Genomic DNA, 24,427 nt, shown 5'->3' with positions numbered 1-24,427 from the left:
ATTTACATTTTTAAAACTGTCCTAACTGTTTTGAAGGGGCATAAACTCTCATTTTTCAATACTGTGGACTGGTACAACCCACTGCCATTTTGTCTGACTGCCATGACTGTGATTCCAGCCATTTTTATGGCTGTGCAAACAGAACTTGTGTCACTGCTTCAAAGTAGGTCAGTAACTGTAATTCCTACTTTACAGATAAGGAAATTGGAGCAGGGGATGACAATGACTTTGTGAAGACAAAATTTAAGTTGGGAAAATAAAAAGGCAAATTCAGAACCTGGCTTCTCACTACTCTCAATTTTACACTATACTAAATCTCATTCCCTTTCAAAATGAAAAGGGTTGGTAGCACTTCCTAATACGCCACTCATGAGGCCCAGACAATGTGTCTCCTAACAATGCATCAGCAAAAGTTGATTTTCTCTCAAGTTGTGATTAGGCAGCAAAGAAATATTACACACAGATTTTTCTTAACTGTTCATTCATGTTTAGTGAGCAATTCAGCATTACACTTCTCTTTCTATGGCAACTGCAATCATAAAGTTTTGCAATATGCCTCTCAAAAACTAAGGGTGAGTTCAGTCAGAAAGCATGTCTTCCTTTGAAATATTCAGGAGCAGTTCCTTGAAAGGATATATTGACATTTGCAAAGCTCAGTAAAACTAGTCAGAAATCAATGTTAGCCTATAAAACACTAACATTCTCTTGGGAATTAACCACCATATATAGCTGAATTCATGATTTCCATTGATTTTTATTTAAAAAACAGTATTCTGTCCCAATTTTAGTGTGTTCGTTTAGGTATCATGCAAAAACATCAAGACTTTTTAAAGCGTATATAGAATAAAAACCACAAAAAGTTTTGGTTTTCTTTTCCACTTACATAATTAATAAGCTCTACTTATGCTTTCTTGTTACTGCAATGTCATTTTTTTTGCCACTACTGGATCCCGAGAACACAAACCCAAACTGAAGTCACAACACACAGTGATTCCCAAGGAATTAAATGGCAGAAGGAGCAACACTAAGAACACTAAGTGTTGAGCCAATGTCCTTGATAAAGTCCCTAACACTGGCCACTAAACCTGAATTTTCCTGTCAATGGTAGGTAGGGTGCCCTCCTCCACATCCTTACAAGGCTTGACTTTAAACTGCTATGCACCTCCCATCTCAAAATGGCATCAAACATCTGATGAGGTATTTCAAGGAACATATCCAATATTCACAAGTGACTGAATATTTAGATCAAACTAAAGCAGGAAATGTACAGGAAGAAAGTGGCCAAGAAGTGCTGGGAAAATGAACTAGACTCTGTCGTACTGCAAAGTACAGATGGGTAAATGCGCTGAGACAGTGAGAAGAAAGGAAATGTCATAACTGTGGGGCAACAGAAATGGAGAAGGCTAAAAACTGAGATAGAAAGGAACAGGCAAACAAAAGCAGACAAAGCATTTTTTCATGAATCACAGGCCAGAGTAACTGCTTCCTAAAATGCCATCCTAAAAAGGCATCAGCCAGGCAAAGGGACATGGAGTCCACAAGCTGGACACTTAATAATCAAGCCATATTTATCCTCTGATTTCCTTCTTTCACCTATTTCAAACCTACCTGCTCTTTGGTCTCAGATTTCTACCATCCCACATGCCCACACTCTTGCTACTCTTAAAGCTCAGTGACGCTGCCAAAATGCCCATCACTGACTTTCAGTGCTGATTTCATGTTACCTCTCCAGCCCCTGGCTACGTGCTGCATTGTTTTCTGAGTATCTGAGCTGTGCTCTAAGGCTCCGATTGCTCTGCATTTGCACAGGATCCAGGACATGAAGACTCTGAAGCTCTTCAAAGCTGGATCTTCCACATATAGGTAGCTAGATCCTTGGCAGACAGCTCGCTCTTCCAAGTCACACTATCTGTCACCCAAAAGAGCAATCCCACCAAATGGACATACACTTGCAGTAGTTTTATAGCTGAACTGATTCCTGATAACGTAAGAATCGGGCACTCAGTCTTCCAGTAAATTCAAAATACCCCCATTCTCCTCATCTCTCTGTATCCTCTGATTTACTCATTTAAGAATAGAAAAGCTGTTGTTTCTAAGGAACTCCGGTATGTAACCTACATAAATACTTGCAAACATTCCACAAGATACTGTGTATGTCTTTAAAGACCTAGATATGGTATTTTGAAATATCTAGTTTTATGCACATGGGAATCCTAGCTTCACTGAAAATCAGACAGATTTATAATAATATTTTCCAAAGCACTGGATATGATTTACCTTACAATTTTTACTTTCAAAGGGATTTAGTCATCTAGGTCATGTAAGTGTTTAGAAAGTGTTATTTTTTCTCTGCTCCCGCTCCAGTATTTCTCATACTGACTACTTTAGGTACTCAACTTCAGTGCAACTCAAAGTGGACATTCTCTCTGTAATCAATGGACATAGACAGTTCCTTCCAAATGGTGAATCACAGCATCTAAGATGCCTAAAAAGTCAGTGTGAATACTTATCTGTGTATTGTGTCTACGTTTAGGCAAGCGGTTTTGTCAAGGCTGGCCTTCCAATGTACCATAAAGCAAGGACATACCACAATTTTTCTTTTATTAAGTGTTTGGATACAGACAAATCAGGTAAGGTTTTTTTCATGCATATGACTTCTCTGAACATCAAGGCAGGAAGGAGCCGAGATATCAGATGCAAAACACCCACAATTCCTCTTAAACCACAAGAGGTGCAGGTACTTGGCAACTTTCATGTAAATAACAGCATCATAATAGCAATTTATCTTCTACTGCACATTGAACAAAAGAAACACAAATGAAAAGTTACCTGAGCACCATAGACTCGTTGCATTGCCTGAAGCAACTGGTTTGTATATTCAGTAAGGGTTCCTGCATCTTCTTCAAATACACTGAGCAAAGACCGAGTCTTCAATAAAAGAAAAAAAGCAAATGGTTTTAGTCCCAAGTGAAAATATTAAGAAGATTCATAAATGACTGTAAATAGATGGTAGCATAAAATACAAATCATTTCAGAAATAATAAGCCTTTAGCTTTGCATGATTCTGTTTATTCAGAATCTCAAAACATGTAGAAATTGGTCCTTCTATTATGGATAGGTAAACTGAGGCTTAAGGAAGCGAAGTGATAAAATGCTGTGGCCAAATCCTGACTCCCAGTCTCTTGCTCTAACTAATAGACATTTCTTCCAATATAATCAGGAATGTAAAAAATCCTGAATATCTGCCGGCTGACTACAGTAATCCAAACCACGTTAAGGACTCTGGGTCAAACACCACTGCTTCCTCACTTTACTTCTCTAATGTCAGACTGCATTAAAAGCACCCCTTTCCATGAGATAATTTACAGAGTATTATTCACTCTCAACTGTCTTGAGCAACTCTTAAAGGGCCACTGCCAAAGCTAGCTGACGTAATGGGACCAAACAACTGAGTGTTCATCTACAACAACAGGCGGAGAAGCATACACCCACTCAGAGATACCCTGTACTTTCTCCATTCTGCTAGCTCATCCTTGTCAGCAAACGGGGGAAAAAAAAAGAGTGTAATGACTTGTGTTATCTTAAAGACATGAATTCCTTTGGTTTGTTTTGGTGGAATCATCAGGAACAAAGAATTATGTTGCTGACACAGCTCCTGAGATGGGAAACAAAGATATCTCAGTATAATGCCGAGTTCCAGAATTTGCTAGATCAAGACAATAATGAAAGAGGGAAGGCTGTCCCTTTAACAAAGTCATGATCCATCCTGACTCTTAACTCTGGTAAATCCAGTCTATTTGATGCTAACTAGCAATGTCTTTCCATCTGTACAGCTAATTTATATGACATTAATTAGTTTCATCTGCTTACATGAGGGGCACGCATAAACTCCAGTACTTCCATAATCCTTTCATAGTCCTGTAACAGAGCAAGTGCTTTATCTATCCTCATATTACAGGAATCTCTAAGGTACCTGAAGTATTGAGGTTCAAATCTGGGAAATTTATTTCAAAGCTTTAAGATAGTTTTAAGTCGTTCCGCTGTTTTAACAGAAGGCACGTGTACTTCCCCAAGGCATTTATTCTTCTCTGCAAAACTCTTTGCCCAGACTTTATGTTTGCCCTGAAAAACTCAAAATCGGCATCCTTCAAGAACCCTGGCGTAAGATGAACTATCATTTAATCTCTGCCGAGAAGTACCTAAGCCAGAAATTAGTGTTGCTTAGCAGTTAAAGTACATGACTTGGGAGTCAGTCCTCGGGTTCTGCTCTAGACATTGTACGGGAGTACTTCCATACTTTGAGTAACAATAAAGCTCTCAACATTTCAGTCTGCTAATGTGCTAAGCTGCTACAATACTTCCTACCTTAGAGACACTGGCACTCAATGCATTTGGGAAACTAGTTTGAGATCTTAGCATGTAAGGAGATACGTAATACAACGCACTGTTTTCAAATAAAGAGAACATAAAAACCAAAGAACGGCAAGAAAGTCAAGTCAATGAAATGGATACTGAGAACCCAAACTTATAAAGGATCTTTGTGCAGAACTTCCCTACAAGGACAGTGCCATGATTTTGAGAGTTTTCCACACTAAGCTATTATTTCAGTAATTGAAAACATACTGCTTTTCAAAAATATCTGGGTTTAAATGTTTTATCTTCAATGATGCATTAAAACAAGCAAAACCAATGTCAACAAACTATCTTCTAGCTATACAGTGCTCATCTTCCTTGTTTTGTGTTACAACAGCACATGAAATGCACAGGGTATGAAGACAGTTTAAAAATAGATCTAGGGAAGGCAAAAATGATAAAACTTGACACAATGTTTATCAAGACAAATCTCAAGCCAAGACCAAGAAGTTATAAAGAAATTGCCTGAAGTAGGCTACAAATCACACATTTCTGCATGCTGGAAAAGGTTTCCAAACACAGGAATGTCAGCTACATTCCTAAATCTTACTGAATTTTTGCAGGTTCAGTTTTTCAGATGTCTAAATATGGGTTCAGGTAGAACAGCTCTGGGAAATAATTTCTGAAAGTCTTGGCCTCAGTTATTAACACATTGTTAAAAAGAATATAAAAAATAAATGATTCAAGCAGTTTGGAAGTTATTCTTGGAACCTTTTATATTTAAGAACACCATTTTAAATCACTGCAACAAAACACCAGCATGTGTATATTTTCATTGTTACTGTTTTGACAAATTCTGGAATAGCAGCTAATGCTGCTGAAATAAATCAGTAATCCAAATATTAAGCTAACATTTAGGAGGCCTCATTAATAGCACCATTATCTTGGCTTCTGGAAACATAGGAAAAAAAAATTTCTACTTTTATGTAAGTATTTCCCTTGGTTTTAACATGACTGCTTACATAAATTTCTCTCCTGTTTTGTGGCCAAACACTTCAAAATTAAGACACTTCTTATGGCCTTTTTCAGCCAGTGCTTGGAGACAAATCGAGACAAAAGTACTATATGGCTGGGGAGAGAGAAATCACGTTTCAGAAAACTGATGAAGAAATAACTTTGGCCTAATTCTCTTCTGTCTTGCACGTAATTTACATACTTCACGCAGTTTATACAAAGTGATGTTACAGCCTCATTTTACCATCCCTTTGCATTGCTGCAAGTGATTGCACAGGGTAGAGGAGAATCAGGTCGCTTTATGCAGGAGTAAATGATCCCATAAGCTGCTACGCTGTAAATTCTGTGGGACAGAAACTGTCTTTTTGCTTTGATTTTGTAGCACCCAGCTCACAGAGGGACCCTGTTGCACTGTGAAACTAAAGCTCTTCCCAAGAAAAAATAAAAATATAAAAGACTGAAAAAAAAACCCATTTCCTTGCATGAAAAATAGCTTTTAGCAACACTGGGCCATTATAAAAATGAAACAATGCCCCTCCCTCCCAAAGTTGTAGGACTTGAACAAAAAGTAATGGCCAAATAAAGCCAAAACATCCTGCAAATACTCGGGTTTATGCACAGCCTGGTATTTCCAGTAATCACAAAGACGACGTTAACAGCCTTCATTTCAGGTCAGAAGAAAGATGACGACCTCCAAATTCAATTCATTGCATTGTTCAGCTGCTTTCAGTCAGTGTTACATTTTTAATCATTGAAGAAGTGTTGACTGAAGAGGTAAATGAGTTCACTTATCCGTGTCAAGTTCTTCAGCTCCAGAATGCAGTGGGGAGGTCAATACTAAAAACGTTAATAACTGCTCATAATAAATCTAGCACATTTTGGTAAACTGTGGAATACAGAACAGTTAAGACTGGCAAGGAACTCTGCAGGTCACCTTGTCCAAACGCCTGCTCAAGGCAGGGCTGACTCCAACATTACGTCAGGTTACTCAACACTTCTTCCAGTCGAGTTTTGAAAATCTCCAAGGATGGAGGTTCCACATACACCATATCAAACAGATGATGAATATCATTCTTATTAGGATGGGATTTCATGGAATCACAGCAAAACGGGATAAGAAGAGGTGATCAAGATGAGCCCTGAGACTCATTAAGTCCTGACAGGTGCATGTCCAATCATTCCTTCAAAATGTCTCATGACAGACTCCATGACACCTTTCAGCAATCTGCTCCACAGCTTACCTATTCATTCCTCCTTCTGATCCATCAGCAGATGAGTTACGATTACAACACAGGGCTACCTGGGAGGAGGATCCATGCCGATCCACCCTGCCCTCCCTTCTTCTCTCCCTGCTTTACCAACTACTGTTGTATCTCTGTCTGCACCATGCTTTGTCCTCAAGTACACCTTCCCCACTCCTCTGTGAAATTTCCACTCTTTCTCTTTCCCCTTAGTTCTCTCTTCCACCCTAACTTCCCTCCTTCCATCCTCCTTTCCCAGCTCTCGAGGCCTCACACCTCTCTGCCCCCTGAAAACATCACGACATGGCGTGTTGTTTGCTGTGGGGTTTCCACAGTCCTCAGGGGTCACTTCTGCAGCTGTGTCGCATCGTGGCTCCCAGCACTGGGGCACAGGGCACTGCACTGGGCTGGGGGTAGCACAGGGGCGAGGGGAGAAATATTCTCCTCTGCCTGCAGGGGCTGGGAAGGAAAGGGCAGCAACCGCCTGTCCTCGTTTCTCGGACTCTTTCAGAAGGAGGTCACCTTTGGTGGGATGCACCTCACCACACCTATCCTCATGGGAAGCCCCTGTACCTGAACTAGCGCCCCTTGGGATCCCTCGCCAGGAGCAGGAGGAGCAGGCGTGCTGGCAGTGACATTCCTTCAGCCCACTTCTGTCACCGCGGCCAGGTGACTCAGAGCACATCAGCCTCCCTTGCCCTCGGGGACCTCGGAGGAAGCCAGGGCACCAAGCCGTGCCCATCTGTCCTTCCCCAACACATCTCACCTCTTCAGGACAGCCCTTACAGCCAGCCAGCGCACACCCAGATGGGACAGCGTGAGGAAAAAGCCAAAGGAGGAGTTATTCTGAGAGAGGTGAGGAGAAAGGGCGCCGTGCCTCGGTCTCCTCACACCCTGCTCCCCCGCGCTGGGGTGCAGCCCTCTCCTTCAGAGGCCCCCCGGAGCAGACACAGCCTGTATTTCCCTGACAGATGCCCCGCAGGAGGCCAAAGCCTTCCCCCGACCCCACACACGGCTGCCGTTTACCCCCTCACAGCATCCCTGCTCCCCGACGGCTCCGACAGGCCGAGCCACCCTGACCCACTTCTCCGCCCGTCGGGAGCCCGCCCTGCTGCCCCGCCGCCCTGCCCTGCCGCACCGCCTGCTGACACCCCTCTCCCCGCCGCGGGGCGGCTGCTCCCCGGCCCTCCCGAGGTGTCAAGCCCCCGCCGCCCCGGCCGGACCCAGCGGGCTGCCCGCCGGCACCGCCAGCTCAGGTGCGTCAGACCGGCGGGCGGCCGGGCTCTCCCCCGGCAGCGGCCGCGGCGCGGCTGCGCCCCCCGCCCCAGCTTCGCCCCTGGCACCGGGCCGTTACCTGCGGGCTGTCCTGCAAAGCCTCTTCCAGGAGGAGTTTATCGACGGCGGGCATGTTGGCGCTGCGGCGCGGTTAGGGGCAGGGAGCTGGCTGCGCGGCGGCGGCAGACGCCCGCTGGCACGCCCCGGCGGCGGGGCTCGGCAGCGTCCCTCCCCGCGGGGGCGGCCGCGGCTCTCCGCGGGCAGCGGGGCACGGCAGGCTGGCTCCGCTGGCGGGGTGGGGGCGGTAGCCCGGGGCCGCTCACTCCTCCCAGTTCCCGTCCGCCGGAGGAAGCGAGTCACGGGGAGGGCCGGCGGCAGAGCGCGGGGGGGGGGGGGGGGGAGGGGGGGCGGCGGCTCCCTGTCGCCATTAACTCCCCGGGCCTGGCCTGCGCCGCGGCGGCCTCGCCTGTGGGGATGAGGCCCCAGACGGAGGGCGCCCGCTCACCTCCTCCCCAGCTGCGGGCAGCAGGGGCTGGAATGGCTTCCCGCAGCCCCGCTCTTGGCTCCATCCCCTGGACAGTAGGGGATGCGGTGGGGGCTATGGGATCCCCCCGCAGCTGAGGGAGATCTCCCGGGCTGGGAGGGTGCGTGGGTGTGATGGAAATGAGGGGAAGATGGCATGCTCCAGCCGAGGCTTGTGGGGTTTGGGGACCTCCAGCTGTGGTCCTCGGGGCGTCCCGGCTCTCCTCAGGGCATCGCGGGGCTGGGGGCTGCCAGCAGGGTCAGCCAGCTTGCCGGAGCCCCGGGTAGCTCAGAGAAGCACCCCAGGGCCTCGGCCATTTTCCAGGGCCAGTCCAGCCGCTGGCTAAGATAGGCCTGCTTACGAGCGTCCCTCACTTGTGGCATCTGCATTTGTTCTTGTTTATGGACAGCTCTGCAAGCAAAACGGTGGGACCACAGAGTGCTCCAGGGAGGTCAGTCCCCACTCAGCCGTATCCCTGCACTTGGGGCGTTAGAAGGGATGTGTTTACCAGGCCTTGGTATACAAAGCCATGTTTCTGTTGTCATCTCACTGCTGTCTTAATTGCGTTGGATAACTTAAGCATTTGGACATTAATTCAGATGCTTAGTTGAACAAAGCTAATGCTTTCAAAGTAAGCAGAGTCTTGCTTGATTCATGAGTATTTCATGATGTTCACATTTTTGAAGGGTGTCCACTGCTTCTGGATGCCTCAGTTTCTTGAAAAGTCCAGAGTTACTGATCTGCAGATCAGTTGCTCTGTGCTTGATAGGCAAAACCGAAATCCCATTTAAGAAAAAAACATTTCTGAAGAGTTTAGGAACAGTCCTGTCAATTAAACAGAATATGCAAACAAAAGTATTGCTTGTAAAATTATAAGATGTTATCATCTTAGAAGAAATTTCACAGGCTTTAGATAACTCATGTTGTTGCCCTCTTTTAAAAGAAGAAGAATATTTTTTAAAAAATGCAGCTTCAGTTGTAGAAGAACTCCAAACATTAGCATTAGCCTGCTTTGCCATTATGGTAGGTGCCTGCTCTTTGCATCTAAATGCCAGTGGATTTTTCCACTTCTGTCATTGTTAAACAATAGTGAACATTTTGTATGGCAAGAAAGGTGATTGCTAATAAAGATTATTTTGCTGATTAAAAGACTGTACACAAGCAGGTGGCCTTAGGAAGGTTTTGCAGATCAGCTGGATGATTGTTGTGCTTTAATTATGTATGAGAAATGATCATTGAACCCTGTAATTTTGGCCAAGATATTTCTGCGAGTCTGACATTGATTGGTATTGCTTCTGAAGCTCATGATAGGACCTTTAACCCAATGTGCCAAGCCTGCTTTGGTATGACTCTGCTCCACTGGTCCCAAAGCTGGACTCCCTGTTCCCAGCACTTGAGTAAGAGCAGCGTTCTCACGTTCAGTCTACTTTTCCTGCCTGAATAAAGACCATAATAAAAATCAGTAGCTAATACCAAAAATACCAAGTATGACAGTATATATTTACATAATGAGAAAACAAAAATAGATATGGCTTTATCATAATAATGTTGTTTCAGAGAATTTTAGAAGGGTGGAAGGAGGTCAGATTTTTTTTTTTTTGCCTACAGAATATGCAGTAAGGCACTAGTTATGCATTAGACTTAAGAATCCATGACCACTTCTGAGCCAATTTTGTCAGTCTGTGTTAAAGTCTTCTTTATCTTTCTTCAGAGATTTTTAAAACATTATTTGAAATTCACTGAGGAAGAGAAGACCAGATTTTCTGTATCTGTTAAAGTAGCTTCAGGGCATTTTTGAGTATTTCCCAAATACTTCTGTTACAACTCTGTCCTTTTCTTTCCCTCTCTAGTCTTGAAATAGTTCAGCAACAGCTCTTACCCATTGGCTTGAAGTATTTCCTTCACCAAGAAAACATTGGTGTGGTTTGTGTTTTTATTTCACATTGTCTTCCCTCCCAAGAGGTATAACCTTTAAAGTCGTATCTTGTTCCTTTTGATAGCTTTGTTTAGTCTAAGGTTCAAATGTGGAAGCCTGTTGTCACTCCAAACTTGAGGACGGCTATTTCCAGAACAGGTTCTACGAGTTTTAGTTAAATAAAACAAAAAGCACTTCAGAAACTACTGAAGGCTGATGCTTTTACCGTCTGTCGTTCTTCTTTGCATCATTCCTTACACAGCTACAAACTTGGTGGATTGCTTATTTATAGTGACCAAAACATTTTTATTGAACTTTCCCACTACCACTTCCCAGGTATTTTTGAATTTAAAAAAAAATCTTGCCTATTAATAATTGAAATTACCTTTTCCTTGGATTACTGATAATTGCAATTAATTTCCCTGTCACCTAGTTTTATTAGGTCTCAAGAATTATTCTTCAGTCTTGGTAACTCCAAATAACGTTTCTAAAATAATTAGAATAACCCATGTGGTACTACCACCAAACATTTCAACAATTTATTTATACAGCAGTAGTGATATTGTAAAAAAATTAGGTACCTTTGTATATAGGCAGACCTTTGGGTAGGGAATGTCAGCCTTTGACACGAGAAGACGCCACCTCTGGGTTTCGTGGGTTTCCATGCACGCAGCAGGGCTGCAGTGCCGGGCTGCCAGGCCTAGGCAGTGCACTGACAGCAGCCTGGCCAGCTCAGCTCCGGGCGGCACGCTTCTGGGGCGCTCTGCGGTACCTGTGCTGCATATGGTACCCAAGCCAGCTTCCTCAGAGCTGTGTCAGCAGCTTTACATTGCACGGTATTTTATCCCCATCTGGAAGAGAAGTGGCATGGCATTTATCTTGTCATGTGGCCCAGGAGCTGCTCACTGCACTGGGCAGTGCTAGCAGCAGACTACCAACACTTCAGCTCCTGTCTTCTAAATCTGGGTATTGAGTGCAATACTCTCTTCCTACAAAAAGTCTTGCTAGTGAAGAGCACTCTCATAGCTGTTCTTCAAAGTCAAATTTAATGGGAACGTTGTACGTATGGGAAGAGAATTGGGAAACAGCACAGTACCTAGAATCAATCACCTGAATGTTTAAAAAGCCTGTCATGGCAGTATGAACTGAGCTGGAGAACACTTCCAGTAAGCAGTCCAATTAATTTTTATGTGCATATTCTGTAACCTACAAATGACTTAATTATGTTAAGATAAACGCCTCTTAGAACGTGAAAACTTAAGGTAAAAACCCTGGAATGGCCAAAATGAAATTGATACATACTGCTTATAAAACTAATAAGAATTAATAGTATCAAATAAAATCAGTAAATAATTGAACATTGAGTATGAAGCAATTCATTACATGAACTAGTTGTACTGTTTCTAAGAAAAGATGGTGCTTCCTTCTAGCAAAAGCCTGAATGTAGCCCAAAAATTGCATAGCTGAGAAAATGAACAATTTTAAAGGAAAGAAGGAAGTTTGGATTGATCTGTAAGCTCAAGGTTTGTCTGCTATATAAATATGTTGGCAACGTGATGTAAAATCTTCTAGTACTGCTGCGGTTTCGCAGAAATTAGTGCATCTTCAAACCTGAACTTGGGGTTTTACATGTGACGGTCTCGTTCCTGTTTGAGGCTGGTCAGGAATATCCCTTGGTAACCAGCCAGTCAAGCGTGGTCCTCCCCAGACTGCCTCTGCTCATGGGACAGAAGGGACCACAGCGTGAGACGGCAGCTGGGCACTGTGCCTTCTGCACGACTTGGGGGTCTCAGTGCCGTGCTTCCAGGTTTGCCCAAGTGCTTTTCCACCGAACTGCCCAGCGCCAGCTCGGGGCTGGAAGCAGCAGTGCTGAACCTGGATGGTGCTGTGCAGCAGTTAATAAGCTTTAATTGGCCTGTTTGGAAACAAGGCGGCTGTTGTGCATCCTTAGCATAATTTATTTCCAAATTTGATAATCCACCCAGAATTAATGGAGTGCTGACTATAATTATTTTTTTCTGGTTAGACTAGTTACAGAGTAAGTCATATTGCATTGTGTTTTCTTTCTCATATGTTCCATTATAACTTTAAAGAACACATTGCGTTACACTTCCTTTTTGGCTTCATACCTTATACTTTACAAGAAATTTCTGAGCAGTAGCGTGCTAGTCACATGTTTGCAAAGTCAGCTGAGTCTATTTATGCATTTAACACAGTGTCTAATATTCTTCTTTGCGCTCAGTGACAAAGAAATCTTTGACCTACAAATTACTTTTAGAGGTGTAATAATTTACCCTAAGTTGTGCAACTGTCCTGCAAAAAAATAAAGGGTATATTAATTGATAGTGGCAATAAATCATTTCAAATGAATTCTTTACAAGTGAAAGATTTGAAAAAGAATCTCACTGCTCTCATTACCAGAAGCATCCCAAAATGATTTTTTAATAGAATCTGGATAAATTACTGGTTGAAGTAATAATAGGGCATCTAATGTACAGGAGAACTCTTGGACACATAGAGAAGGAGTATCTTGTGATTTTGTGTGTGACCCACAAGATAATACCAGGCTGAAATAAAATTCCATTGAAATTATTAATTGCCATGTAACCAAGATCTCATGCTCTTTGTTTTAATGTAAAACACATGGCTTTGTTTATTGCCATTAAACACATTAGTAATATGCCAGAATGGATATGTACAGATGTACTGGCTAGTGGGATGGATCGAATTAAAATCTCTTTGAAGGTGAAGGGTGTAACTGCCATCTTTAATTTCATGTAATTTAAGGACAATTAGGTTCCCACATGTAACCAAGTACAGCAGCAGCCTCCATCCAGATCCAGAATAAGAATATGGTTTCAAAAGCCGGAGTCTCTGGTGACACTACCGGCTAGAGGTATTGCCACCACTTCCCCCATGCCTGCCTCTGCCCTGCGGTGTGTGGCCTCTGGTGGCGTTGGCACGACTCTGTCTTTACTGGGGAGCCTGCCTGATGAAGGGCATCTGATTTAACAGTTTGCACTTGCTTTGCAAGGAACAGGAGCAAGCAGAGAATGGGTGGTTTGTTGGTAGGGAGAAGTGTTGAAATATTTTAAGCTAATATTAGTACCTTTCATCCACAGTTTTTGCAGTGCTTGGGCAAATGCTAACATACAGGCTCCTTTCTCCTTTTAGCTGTTCTTTTGTAATGTATGTTGCTACCTAACATAGAAGACACTTCTCCGATTTGAGGTGATGGTCCAATGGAGTTGGGGGGTATCTGAGGTGTAGTGAAAAATCTTACTGTGAAATACAAGAAGTGACAGAAAGAATAATACAAGTGCTTTGTCAAAGAAATGTGCATGTGGTATGATTCTGTAGACTAAAATAAGAGACATCTAATGCCTGGCATATAATTGCTTCATGAAATGCTAATAAGTAACCTGTTAGGTATAAAGGTTACCAGACGTCAGAATACCATGTTGCAAATGCAGGTTGGATCTGCATGTAGGACTGTCAATTTAGTCAGAGGCAACACTTACTCAGAGCCCTTCTTTTATAGTCTTTAAAATACAACATTAATATAAATATCTGAAGCAAATGCACTTAATGTTGTCACTGTGTCTAAAGCCAGCTTTTGACCTAATTTTTTTGTCATGAGATCACCTGAACCAACCAGGCCCTGCACTCCTGTGTTTCCTTCTGAACAACATAATTGAAAAGTTCATGTTGTCTTAACTCGGATCACTCCCTTTGATTCACCTTCCCTTGGCATCTTTCTATGGCTGCTTAGGCTAGAAAAGCTGAACGGTAAGATCGGAACGCTTATCTATAGCAGAACATATCCTAAGGCCTATTAGAAGTCCACAAAAGTCTGCTGGCATTATTATATCCCTTTTGGCCTTCCTGCTTGCTGTTTGGGCTCTTTTTGTTCTGCGTACATAGTGTAGCACGAGGGGGTCCTGGTCCATAACTGAGGCTACTGCAGACGACAGAGGCCCCACACGGCTCTCCTGGGTGCTTCCCCCTCGAACAGAGCCTCCCTGCGCTGCCCAAGGCAAAGGCAGAGCCGGACGTGGTGATGCAACAGGGTGTCATTTTGTGTTTTTAGAGAGACAGCAGAAAACCCAGAGGATGATACAGAAAGCAATAAGGAAACTCTAGGCAGCACCCCAATGGGCACTGATACCGCAGTCTGTTTGTTTCCTGAAGGGGAGTGTCTCCTCCGGGCAGGCTGCCAAGGCAGCATCCCGACCACGCGTACACAAGCAAGTGCTGGCATACCAGGAAAATACACTGCTGCGTTGCTGCCCAGGCAGAAGGTTTGGACACCCCCAATCTAGCTCAGCAGGAACCATCTCACTGAGCTCTGTGTTCCTCCACAGTGCTCAGATGCTTCCAGCTTCGCGAGATCAGACGTTTCCAATTTTTCTTCCTGTGACGGCCACTTAGAAGTTCTGCTGTCTGGAGAAAGCCAAATACTGGAAACCCTTTCCTGTCATATGACTGGACCTACAGTTGCAAATGCAGGGCTTGCCAGAAAGCCAGAATTGCGCAGCATGTGCACGGAGACGCTCCATCCAGCATTGCTGCTGATGGCAGGATCGTCACCCTGGCTTGCTGGTGGCTTGCTTTTGTGGGGGCCAGTCAGGAGTACAAGGGGAACAGAGCTGAATGATTTTAGTGGAGGTTGCAAGCCATGTATTGTTATTGCCTTTCATAGCGTTGTAGCTCTTAGTCTTGTCAGAGATGTGCTGGTCTTACAACATGGGTAAGAGCACACCCCTAGGAAGGCTGCAGAGCATGGCCCCTAGGAAGGCTGGCAGCAGGGCCAGACTGCCGCTGTTAGCAAAATAACTCTTCCAGTTGGCAAACCTTTCTCAGTTTTTTTCCCAGGATAAAGGCCACCGTAAGCAAGGTACAAGCAAGGTGAATTATCTCACCAGGCCGCGGGCAGCTTGCTGGCTATAAACTCCCCACCTTATGTGACTGTTTGAGCACCTCACATCAACTTCTCCAGAGTTTGCCGTGCAGCGGAGAAGCTGCCCTGCCCTTTTGCTTTCCACCGTGAGATCTGTGATGCAGGCAGGTGTTCTGTAACACCTGTAACGATGCCGTATGTTACCTGTGCACTTGACTACCTGGCTTCAGTCCTACAAACATAGAAACCTGTGTTTAGCCTGTCAGATTCCTGGAGATTAATCAGGCATATAAATGTTGGCTGGATTAGTAAATAGTTTTCCAGTTCTTTCAAATTCATTTATGGTAACACATTACTTATCTTTGTTTTTCTTTCACATTTTAAGAACAGAACATTTAGTTCAAGGGTCACATACAGTCATTATCTTTAAATACTCTATAAACCTAAGTGCTGACAATATCCTAGGTCAGCAAGCATCTGTCTTTGTGAAAACCATGAAGCATGCAGACAACATGTACAGCAGACAGAGTCAATAGGACCTAATAATATACATCAGTTTTTCTTAGAGGGGACCAATGGTTCCTAATTAGTTTTTCACCCCCTCAAGTCAAACCTGTATGAAATAGCAAAAATAAAAAAGCCCCAAGCAGAACAGCAATGCGTATCTGTGACTGGGAGAACGGAAAATGTTCCCGTCAGCATTTAAACTAACTTAATTGCTTTGAAAGAAATCTATGACAAAAGAAAAGTCCGCAGACTTTTTCAGCCCTTGCCTGAACAGAACTGCTTGTGTATACAGTACTTCAGAGGTCTTGTTACATTTGATTTACACCGCATTGTAGCATTGCCAAATGGAGCAATGTTCAGTACTTTGAAAACTAAATCAAGAAAGAGCGGCTTGGTCTCAAATAAGCGCTCTGGTTATTGTTAGTTTTGAGTCCAGATATCTTCTCATTTACACTGTTGTATATTTGGATTGGTGCTGCTGGCACATGTGGTTTCACTGTGTCGCAGCCTCCTGGGGCCGGTTTGCTGCGAGGGGCTACCGGGGCTGTCATCTCCCCATCAGTGCTTCCCTGAGTGACGTGTGATTCGTGTTACGAGATGAGAGAGATTTTGGGTTTGCTGGAAAAGGACTAGTCCTTATCATTGTGGAGGAAAAAAGCAAATGCAAGTCTTCAAAACCTAAATGCTCACTAATCATAAATCAAAGAAGTAAATCTCCACAGCAACTATTTTAAGCTAAGTTCATAATTTTTACGCAATCCCATGCATTTTAAGAGCCCTAAGTCACGATTTTTGGACACATTTACAGATGCAAATACTGGTAAACAAAATACTAGTGTTTTGGGAGTAATTCCGGGAATATATTGAGAAACAGCTGGTCTTGGGTTTTGGTGCGTTGCCCCCATTATGTTGTTAAACCTGGAATGAATGAAACTAGGTAAAGCGTTTTAATGCAGAGATTCCCAAACTCCATCTGTTTCTGTGTCTGTCTGTATCCTTTGCCTCTGCTTGTGGATCCAGAGGCTGACTCCATGTTAGAAGGGTAAATTGCTTCATCTTTATTAATATAAATAAGAGGAGATTGTCACCTTTATATAGGTGCTAAAAGGATGTCTCCTATGAGAACTTTATGTAACTACACATACGCTTACGGTTTGTTTTATTTCATGTGGTGTACAAATACTCTGCTCTTACAAGTATTTCAGATTATGTCTACAAAAGCCTTCTCTAAGTGCTTAAATATTACTAGTATTTTATCTGTTAAAAATCACATTCTGATTAAAATTCAGTGTTAAAAACATACTTTTGCTCTTTGTCAGTCAATGCAAAATAATATAATTGGCATACGTGGGTGTCTTTTGAATAAGCTAACACACACTGCTTCCATGTTGCTAATTGTATGAACAACTTCTGTGTACCATATGCCTAATATGACAGAAGTTTCAATTAATCAAAATGATTAGCATCCTGTTGTATCAAATGCATGTTTAGATAAAGAGGTGCTGTTTTGATGGACATAGAGTTTTTCTCTATTTAACCTGGCTGGTATTTGCTGAAGCAGAATTCCATTTTTTTCAATAAAATGGCACATACAAGTTATCAAAGTCCCACCCAGAGTGAATTATATATACCCTAACAAAGTTTTCAAAAGATAATCAGAGGTGGATAAACACACAGATTTGGTGAAGAGATTTTTTGTCATGAGGATGTATCTCCTGTTTCTACAATCTGCAGGTACTCTGCATACAAAAACAAGGCAGTGACTGCGCTATTTGGCTTCATTACCAATATAATGCAAAAGCAATTACTGTGTGTGGAAAACTGTAATGAGAATCTGTATCAACAATAGAGGAAGAATTTACATCCGAAAAAGCGCATGAAAATGAAAAGAAAATAAAGCAGGGATACCATCTTCCCATGATATTGGGCAAATAAGAGTCTTGTGTGCAGAAGGACCTCTTGAAATGAAAGTGTGGGACTCCGAAAGGCAGACCAGTATATTGTGCAGAGGACCATCTCCTGAAAGGCATGCCTTTTCTCGTATGCAGTTTTGAGGCAAGGGGAGTTTTCTTTCAGGGATCTAGATCGGGTTGTCTTACACTACTTGAGTACTACTTCAGGCTTATCACATGGTGCAAGTGTGTGTTAAGTACACATCAGTGGGATTACGCATATGCCTGAATCCTACAATAGTTTAGGTTGGAAGGGACCTCTGGAGGTCATCTAGTCCAATCCTCTGCACAAAGCAGGTTGAATACCGTTATTTCAAACCAATCTGTAATTTGGATAGCCCTTTACTCATCGTTTAAAAACTATCATCTGAGGGAGGGTGGTCTGCCTAGAGAAAAAGGGCAGTGGGCTAAGGGTTTCTGTTCTCTCCCCACATTTCTGCAAATTGTAGTGACTTTCACTGAACGTTTCACATGCTTTGTTTTGAAGGGATGCACTGCTGCACTGACATCTCAATGACATCTCAGCATAAAGGTCCTTTCTCTAGCATTTTGCCATTTTTTGTCTTTTCATTTTTGCAATCCCTTTGTTTGTAAAAGCTGATTTAGCTGCGTCTTGCAAATTAATTTATGTAGTGAGAGACAGGAAAGAGATTACTCTGTCTGCATAGCATATTAAAAGAAGAGAGTAAGACGCTTTTCTTCTCTGGAACAGAGCTTCAGGAGACTGTGATCAGCGATAGTAAAATGAAGGCTGAGTGACCTCAGAGGTAGGAAGCACTGTTATGTATCTCCTGTATTCCTGTATTTTTATAAGACCTCTGATAGAAGGGTCTAATACAGCGTATATATCAACCTTTTGAGCACAGAAAGGATTCCAAACTGTTTCTGAATATACAGTGTAAGCATTTGTCCATTTGTTATTTTCAAGGGCACCTACCTTGGATTGTAGCAGCAAATGCACCAACACTAAGCCAAGCATCTTTTTCAAATGGAAGGGAGGGGAATTAAGGAAAGCGTGCCCATGAATTTAGAATTTTATTAATTAAAAGTCACTGGGATCCTCCATTTATATGGAAAGGGAAAAGGTGAGGTAGTTACCTAACTGATTCTGAAGAAATAAGACATGGAAGGTCAGAATTTGCATTTGGGTAAAGGTCTCCAGGGAGGTTTTCTTGTTTTCCTCTGCCTTTCCCAGGGAGGACTCACTGATGTCTCAAAGGTAACCATTTCTTGAAAGCTGGTAATACACTTTCCTAGGCCTGAACATGCTGCAGATGTTGGAACTGTATGTTACTGTCACTGATATGAATGCAGCTGTTTAAGGAGACTGAGAAAATATACCTTCTAAATAAGCTTTGAGGTTGATACAGTGATCCTCGCTCAGACAGGGATCCCATGAGCTCGGAGAATGCTTGCTTACACGACTCAAAACTGAATCATCCTTATGGCTCTGAACGAAAATCTTGCAGGGAGGGGGTAATAGCTGAGCTCAGGAGCAAATTCTTCACCAGCTCTGTGCAGGTCTGTGCGCTAAAATCTACACGTTTTTAGGAACAGGCGTGACACTGATGTGAACATACTAGTGTTGAATTACGACTTATTTCTTCCCCATGAAAGTTTGACTTCACTTCGAAGTGAAGAGTTTAAGTATTATTTTTAAGTCAGCTTCCACAGACCATTATAAAACAATACGTTCTACTCAATTTTGTGTTTTAAATTGAAGGAGTCATCATTTTGATTCAAAAGAAATACTCATGTCAAGTTTTCCACTGTCACTGCAAGAAGAAAGACAAATCATTTTTCCTCTTCTTTTAAGTTCTTGTAGTTTGATTCTGTTCTCTGCTGTGTTGCCGTGATAAATAATGTCGCGTGGATGATTTCGGGCTAGCTGGTAGCTGTGGGCTGCTCACTTCAGCGGTGGGCTCAAAGTGAGGCAAGAACGGCTCAGGGGTCAGAGGAGTGTGGGGTTGGTGCTGAGAAGCTCCCACAGCGCGTGTGGGGCTCCCAGGCAGCCAGAAAAAGGAAAATGGGGAGATTGCATAGAAAGCTCTTTATCCACATTTTCTCATTGCTAACAAGGAGTGCAAGGGGGGGATGCTGCATGGGTTACAGTAAGTCTATGATGGACAAAGCAGTTTGGCTGCTCCCTCCATGCAGGGTCCCTGCACTGCTTCTTGTATAAGCTTGCTATTACTAGTAGAATTTAGTCTCTAGAATGTGGGGGTTTTTTTTAAACCTTTCACAGAAAATCTCTTTCAAAGTATTTTAACTACCTATTGATACAGCTGCCAGGAAATGACAGCTTACCATCACTGCTGCTAACTAAAGGTTAGGATAGGGGATATGGCATATTGATCCTTTGCTGTTTATTCTACTATGAAGAACAAAAATCACGAATGGCGTGAAGCTGGGGACTGATTCTTCAGTGTTTATCCTGATACAAGGAATACACCATCAATAGCTGAAGCGGGCAGGAGCCAGACTCAAAGCAAGTGAAAGGAGGTTCTTCAAATCACATGTGGCTGAGAAGGGGAACACAGGATGCTTTGGGTGCCAAGGGCTTACACGGGTTTAAGGGCGGGCAGGACAGGTTCATAGAAGAGAAATGTGTTAAGGGTTGCTAAATATATAGCAACCATGTCTGCCTCAGGAAGACTATGATCTGCAAATGCTGGAAGATGGGAGAGTTTTGGGGGACCATACCGTATGAGTTTCCTCTGTTCTTTCAGCTGCTATCAGACACAGGATCCTGAGCAGGTGGATCTTTGCTTTGACCTGATAGAGCTTTTTTATGTTCTTGTTAGGCACATCTTTTTAATTTTTTTAATAGTAATCCTATCCCACTGCTTCTTACTTTGGCTTCTCTCTTATCTCACCCATCAGCTATTTCTTGTCTTTCTGACTGCCACTGAAGATGGAAATTCATTATATGTCCAGGTGGTACCTTGCACAGTTGGGGTCAGACTGGTGTGATCATCAAGTGCTATGACAATATAAGCATTACTAAGAAACACTATGGAAACATGCAGGATTGTAGTTTTTTTTTTCTTTTTAGTGCCTTATGGGTTTTGTTATAATTATCGTTTGGCTTCTGTTCCCCAACTTAAATTTATTAACACTTTTTGTTAAGAATGCAGTGGGTTTTCTGAAGTTGCTCACAGCAATGCAGAGATCTTCTTTGTATATAAAGTTCTGAATTATTTCCCACTGCCATGTAGTGGGCACCTTTGATGGTTGTGGAATCATGATAGCTTTTACTAATAAGTTCTTGATCTGTTTTTTTCCCCCTCTTTATATCAATGAAAATAATTGAGTATCTTGATACATTAGGCTTTGTTTACTGACATGTAAAAGCAAACAACCCCCAGTCGACCCAAGAGTGCTTTGGTCCGTGGTAGACTGGGGCTGGGACTAATGAATTTTTCAAGCAGAATCATCCTTGCAGGTTTACTGGGAAATTAGGGTGTAACTGGCTGACCTTTGGTGGCTAAACCATCACAACCACCGTCTGTGCAGGACCATGATATTTGAACAAGTCAGTGAAAACTACTAGCCCAGGTTGCTAGCTATGAAACAACAGTGCTGTAACAAGACTGTGAAACTGTCCAGGGAGAAACAGTACACAGTAGCCTGAAAACACGGGAATTTGAACTTGAAAATGCTGGAATTGAGAATCCACCATGAACAAGGTGGTTGCATTGTTTAACTCTGACAACAGATTTGTAGGGCAACTCTTGAAGTGGGAAAGTTTTGTCTAAATTGAATTCCTGTTGTAGATTTGGTTAGGAAAAAATTAATCTCAGGATACTAACTACTGATGACGAACAGCCTTTTTTTTTTTCAGGACACTGGTGGTTTTGAGAACATCCATATCTAAAAGACATTCTTCAAAAGAAAATACCCAGAAGATGGTAATTAGCACTATATTTTTTCTATACTTGCATGAGCTGAGATACAAGCCTTTGGAAGCAAGTGTTTTGTTAGCAGAAAACATGGGTGAATAAGGTTTCTATATGGATGCCTAGATTAAAAAGAACTTGGGAAAGTATACATTCTTGTAGAAAAAAGGGCTGTTTCCTAATACCCAGAAGTAACTATGGGATTTAAAAATCCTTCTCCATAGACCTGCATACCAGCTGGACAGACAGATTGTTTGGATTTCAAACACTCAGACTAACAAAAATGTCCAAAAAGAGAAAATCACTGGAATTTCAGATTTGGATAATCCTGTTAACTAACCTGTTTTCCCAGCTGGGTAAATTTTAGGTTGATTTAGGGAAAGAATAACAAAGTCCTTTCTCACTGCACCTTCTGAAATACTTATAGAAGCTCACATCCATACATCTCCTGATCTTCCTCAAAGGAGACGGAGTACGCAGGGTGCATGACAGCAGACACTGAAAATGCGTTGAGGCAGGGAACATACTGCTCTGAGGACTCCATTCCTTTAATGTAAAGCATTCATTTAGTTAACTTGCTTATGCGACTGTAGTATGCTACCAGTTATTTTTAGTAATAAGGTGACATGCTCAGTTTGTGTAGAACACAGGTAAAGTTGAAACTAAAGTGTGTCTTCTCATTTGAAATAGAAGGCACCTACAATACAGCTGCCAAGAGAGAAAGTTTGCCGCGGGGCCCTTCTTTTAAAAAGTTCAGGAGGGGCTGACTCATTTCAATCCCAGACGGTATATAGAGGAATATATCACATTCCCTTTGTCCTAAGTCCCCTGGAACGGCTACTAACTCCAGCTTTGGGTGGGTGTGCTGGAAGTTTCTTGCCTTATTGGACCCAACGCAGCCCTTAGTTCATGCACACCGGCTGCTCAGCTTGTGTACGACACACTGACCTTGTAAGACGAGTGAGAGCGCTTAGAAGGAAGTGACAGCATCCTTCTGTCATACGTAGTACTACTGCAGGTTTCTGAACCAGTCTCATATCTTCTCCTTGTGGCCAGGGTAATGGCTCGGTGTGAAGGCATCTCCAGGGGATTTTTGACTCCCAGCTGCCTCTTCTAATATGTGAGGAGATGGCTTGGTTTCTGTGCTCACCGCAACTGCTTCCTCCCAGGTAAGTTATATATTAAAACCATGTTCATAGATTATTCCACAGCGTGGCAAGTCTATGGTCAGTGCGGGTCGCTGGCATTTTTTGTTTGTTTTTGTATTATAAGACCGTATGGTATCTTAAAGCAGCATGTCTTTCAGCCTTGCTTTCAGTGCACCCTTTCTTCCTTCTTAACTCTGCTGTTAAGAATTCACTTTGGGCTGATGCTTGGCACTTGAAAGCTCAGCCTGAGGATTTATTTTTCTATATGTGATTTTCAGAAAATTGGCCATCAAAAAGAGGTGGCTGTGAACCTTTGTGAGATTTTTTTCTGAAGCAAAACGCACTCAGTCGCGCTGCCTGTGTGCTTGGGGGCTGCTGGTGGTGAAGGAGGTGCATAGCCATGCATATGTGCCCGTTAGCCCTGCCTTATTACATTTCGAACTCATTGTTCAGGTTCAGGCAATTTGTCAGGAAGGTATAGGCAAAGACCCTGAAAATACTGACTTTCTACAAATGTCATGAAAATAAGTGGCCAGCCAGCGGAGGCAGATCCTACAAACGCTCACCCTGCTCTGAGGTGTGCTCACTGCTGGTTAGACGTCAGTGAGCTCGTACCGGTGTGCCTCCCCAGGGCATAATCCATAGGAGACTGGACATGGTTGACTCAGCTGCTTATGGAGCTGCTTGTTTTTAATATGTGCTTTTTGGGAAGTCTGTAAGAGAACTGTGATGTCTTTCTTTCCTTTCTCTGAACAGACTGAAAGATCAGGCAGCAGCATTTTATATCTGATCCTTTTGTAGTAAAGACAGTTATCAGTCATATGCAACCGTGATGCTCGTACATCAGTAAAACCATCATGTTTATATGACACCCCTAAAACGTCTTTCTGAGCCCTTAAACAGATTTGTTGTAGCACTAGTGTCTAGCTAGCTGGAGTGTTTGTGGTTGCATCCAGTTGCACCCGCTGGGTCACTTGAGAGGACTGAGCAAGGCTTGGAAGTATTTTACTTCTCTGTGTGGAAGAAAGGTTCGGGTTAGCAGAAAATAAGTCAACTTCTTTTGGGGGAATGATACAAATAAATAAAAAAAGATTGCTTGCAGACGTTGTAAACTCAGCTTGTGCATTTCTCGGCGCTGTTGACATTAATTGGGAAAAGTGAATCTGTAGCTTTTATCAACCCAGTGGGTCTTCAGTTTCACCAGCATCTTTCTGTAAGAAGAGAAATACTGAAAGCAAGCAATAAATATTTGCTTAAAGTAGCGAACTGGGTGTTATTGATAGCAGATGTAGGGGTCGCAGCCTGGACCTGTGGTTACAAAGGTTTCCCCCGCGGTGGATGAGGGGTGTCCCAAAGCTGAGCTGAACGCGCGAGGCAAGGGGCTTCTTCAGTGCCCGGGGAAGCTCCCAGCTGCCTGCCTGCCTGTGGGGTCCCTAGGGCTCCTTGTGCCTGTGTTGAGCCGTACCTCCGGCTTAACAGCTGCGGCCCGGGGGCACTAGGGGACAGCCGGCGAAGGTCGGGGCGGCTTTCCCGGGGGGTGGCCGGGGGGTGCAGCGAGGGGCCGGGGCGGGGGCCGGGCGGCGGCGCTCGGGGCCGGCGGTTTCCCGGGCGATGGGTGGGGAGAGGAGGAGGAGGAGGAGGAGGAAGAGGAGGAGGAGGAGGGGTCCCCGCGGCTTTATCTCCCACCCAGCTCCGCCCGC

At 43.3% G+C, this 24,427-nt stretch overlaps 1 protein-coding gene across 2 annotated transcripts in view; it reads right to left on the bottom strand.

Moving 5' to 3' along the window:
- Positions 1-8,145, bottom strand: part of APPL2 (adaptor protein, phosphotyrosine interacting with PH domain and leucine zipper 2) — a 38,553-nt gene extending 30,408 nt beyond the window's left edge. Inside the window, exons 1-2 of one of the 2 annotated variants that reach the window (XM_087764242.1) lie at positions 7,963-8,145; positions 2,830-2,928 (exon numbers count right to left, since the gene is read on the bottom strand). In XM_087764242.1, coding sequence (XP_087620368.1) covers positions 2,830-2,928; positions 7,963-8,016 — 153 coding nt within the window. In that variant the 5' untranslated portion in view covers positions 8,017-8,145. The remainder of the gene's footprint in view (positions 1-2,829; positions 2,929-7,962) is intronic. The other variant, XM_087764240.1, reaches the window with a different exon arrangement.
- Between the last annotated feature and the right edge of the window lie 16,282 nt (positions 8,146-24,427).

The sequence above is a fragment of the Nipponia nippon genome, unplaced genomic scaffold (assembly GCF_047370975.1).
Source record: "Nipponia nippon isolate SJK-2023a ecotype South Korea unplaced genomic scaffold, ASM4737097v1 scaffold_3, whole genome shotgun sequence".
In the NCBI taxonomy this organism is placed as follows: domain Eukaryota; kingdom Metazoa; phylum Chordata; class Aves; order Pelecaniformes; family Threskiornithidae; genus Nipponia; species Nipponia nippon.
Note: the sequence above shows the minus strand (reverse complement) of the source record. Positions and strands in the feature narration are given on the sequence as shown.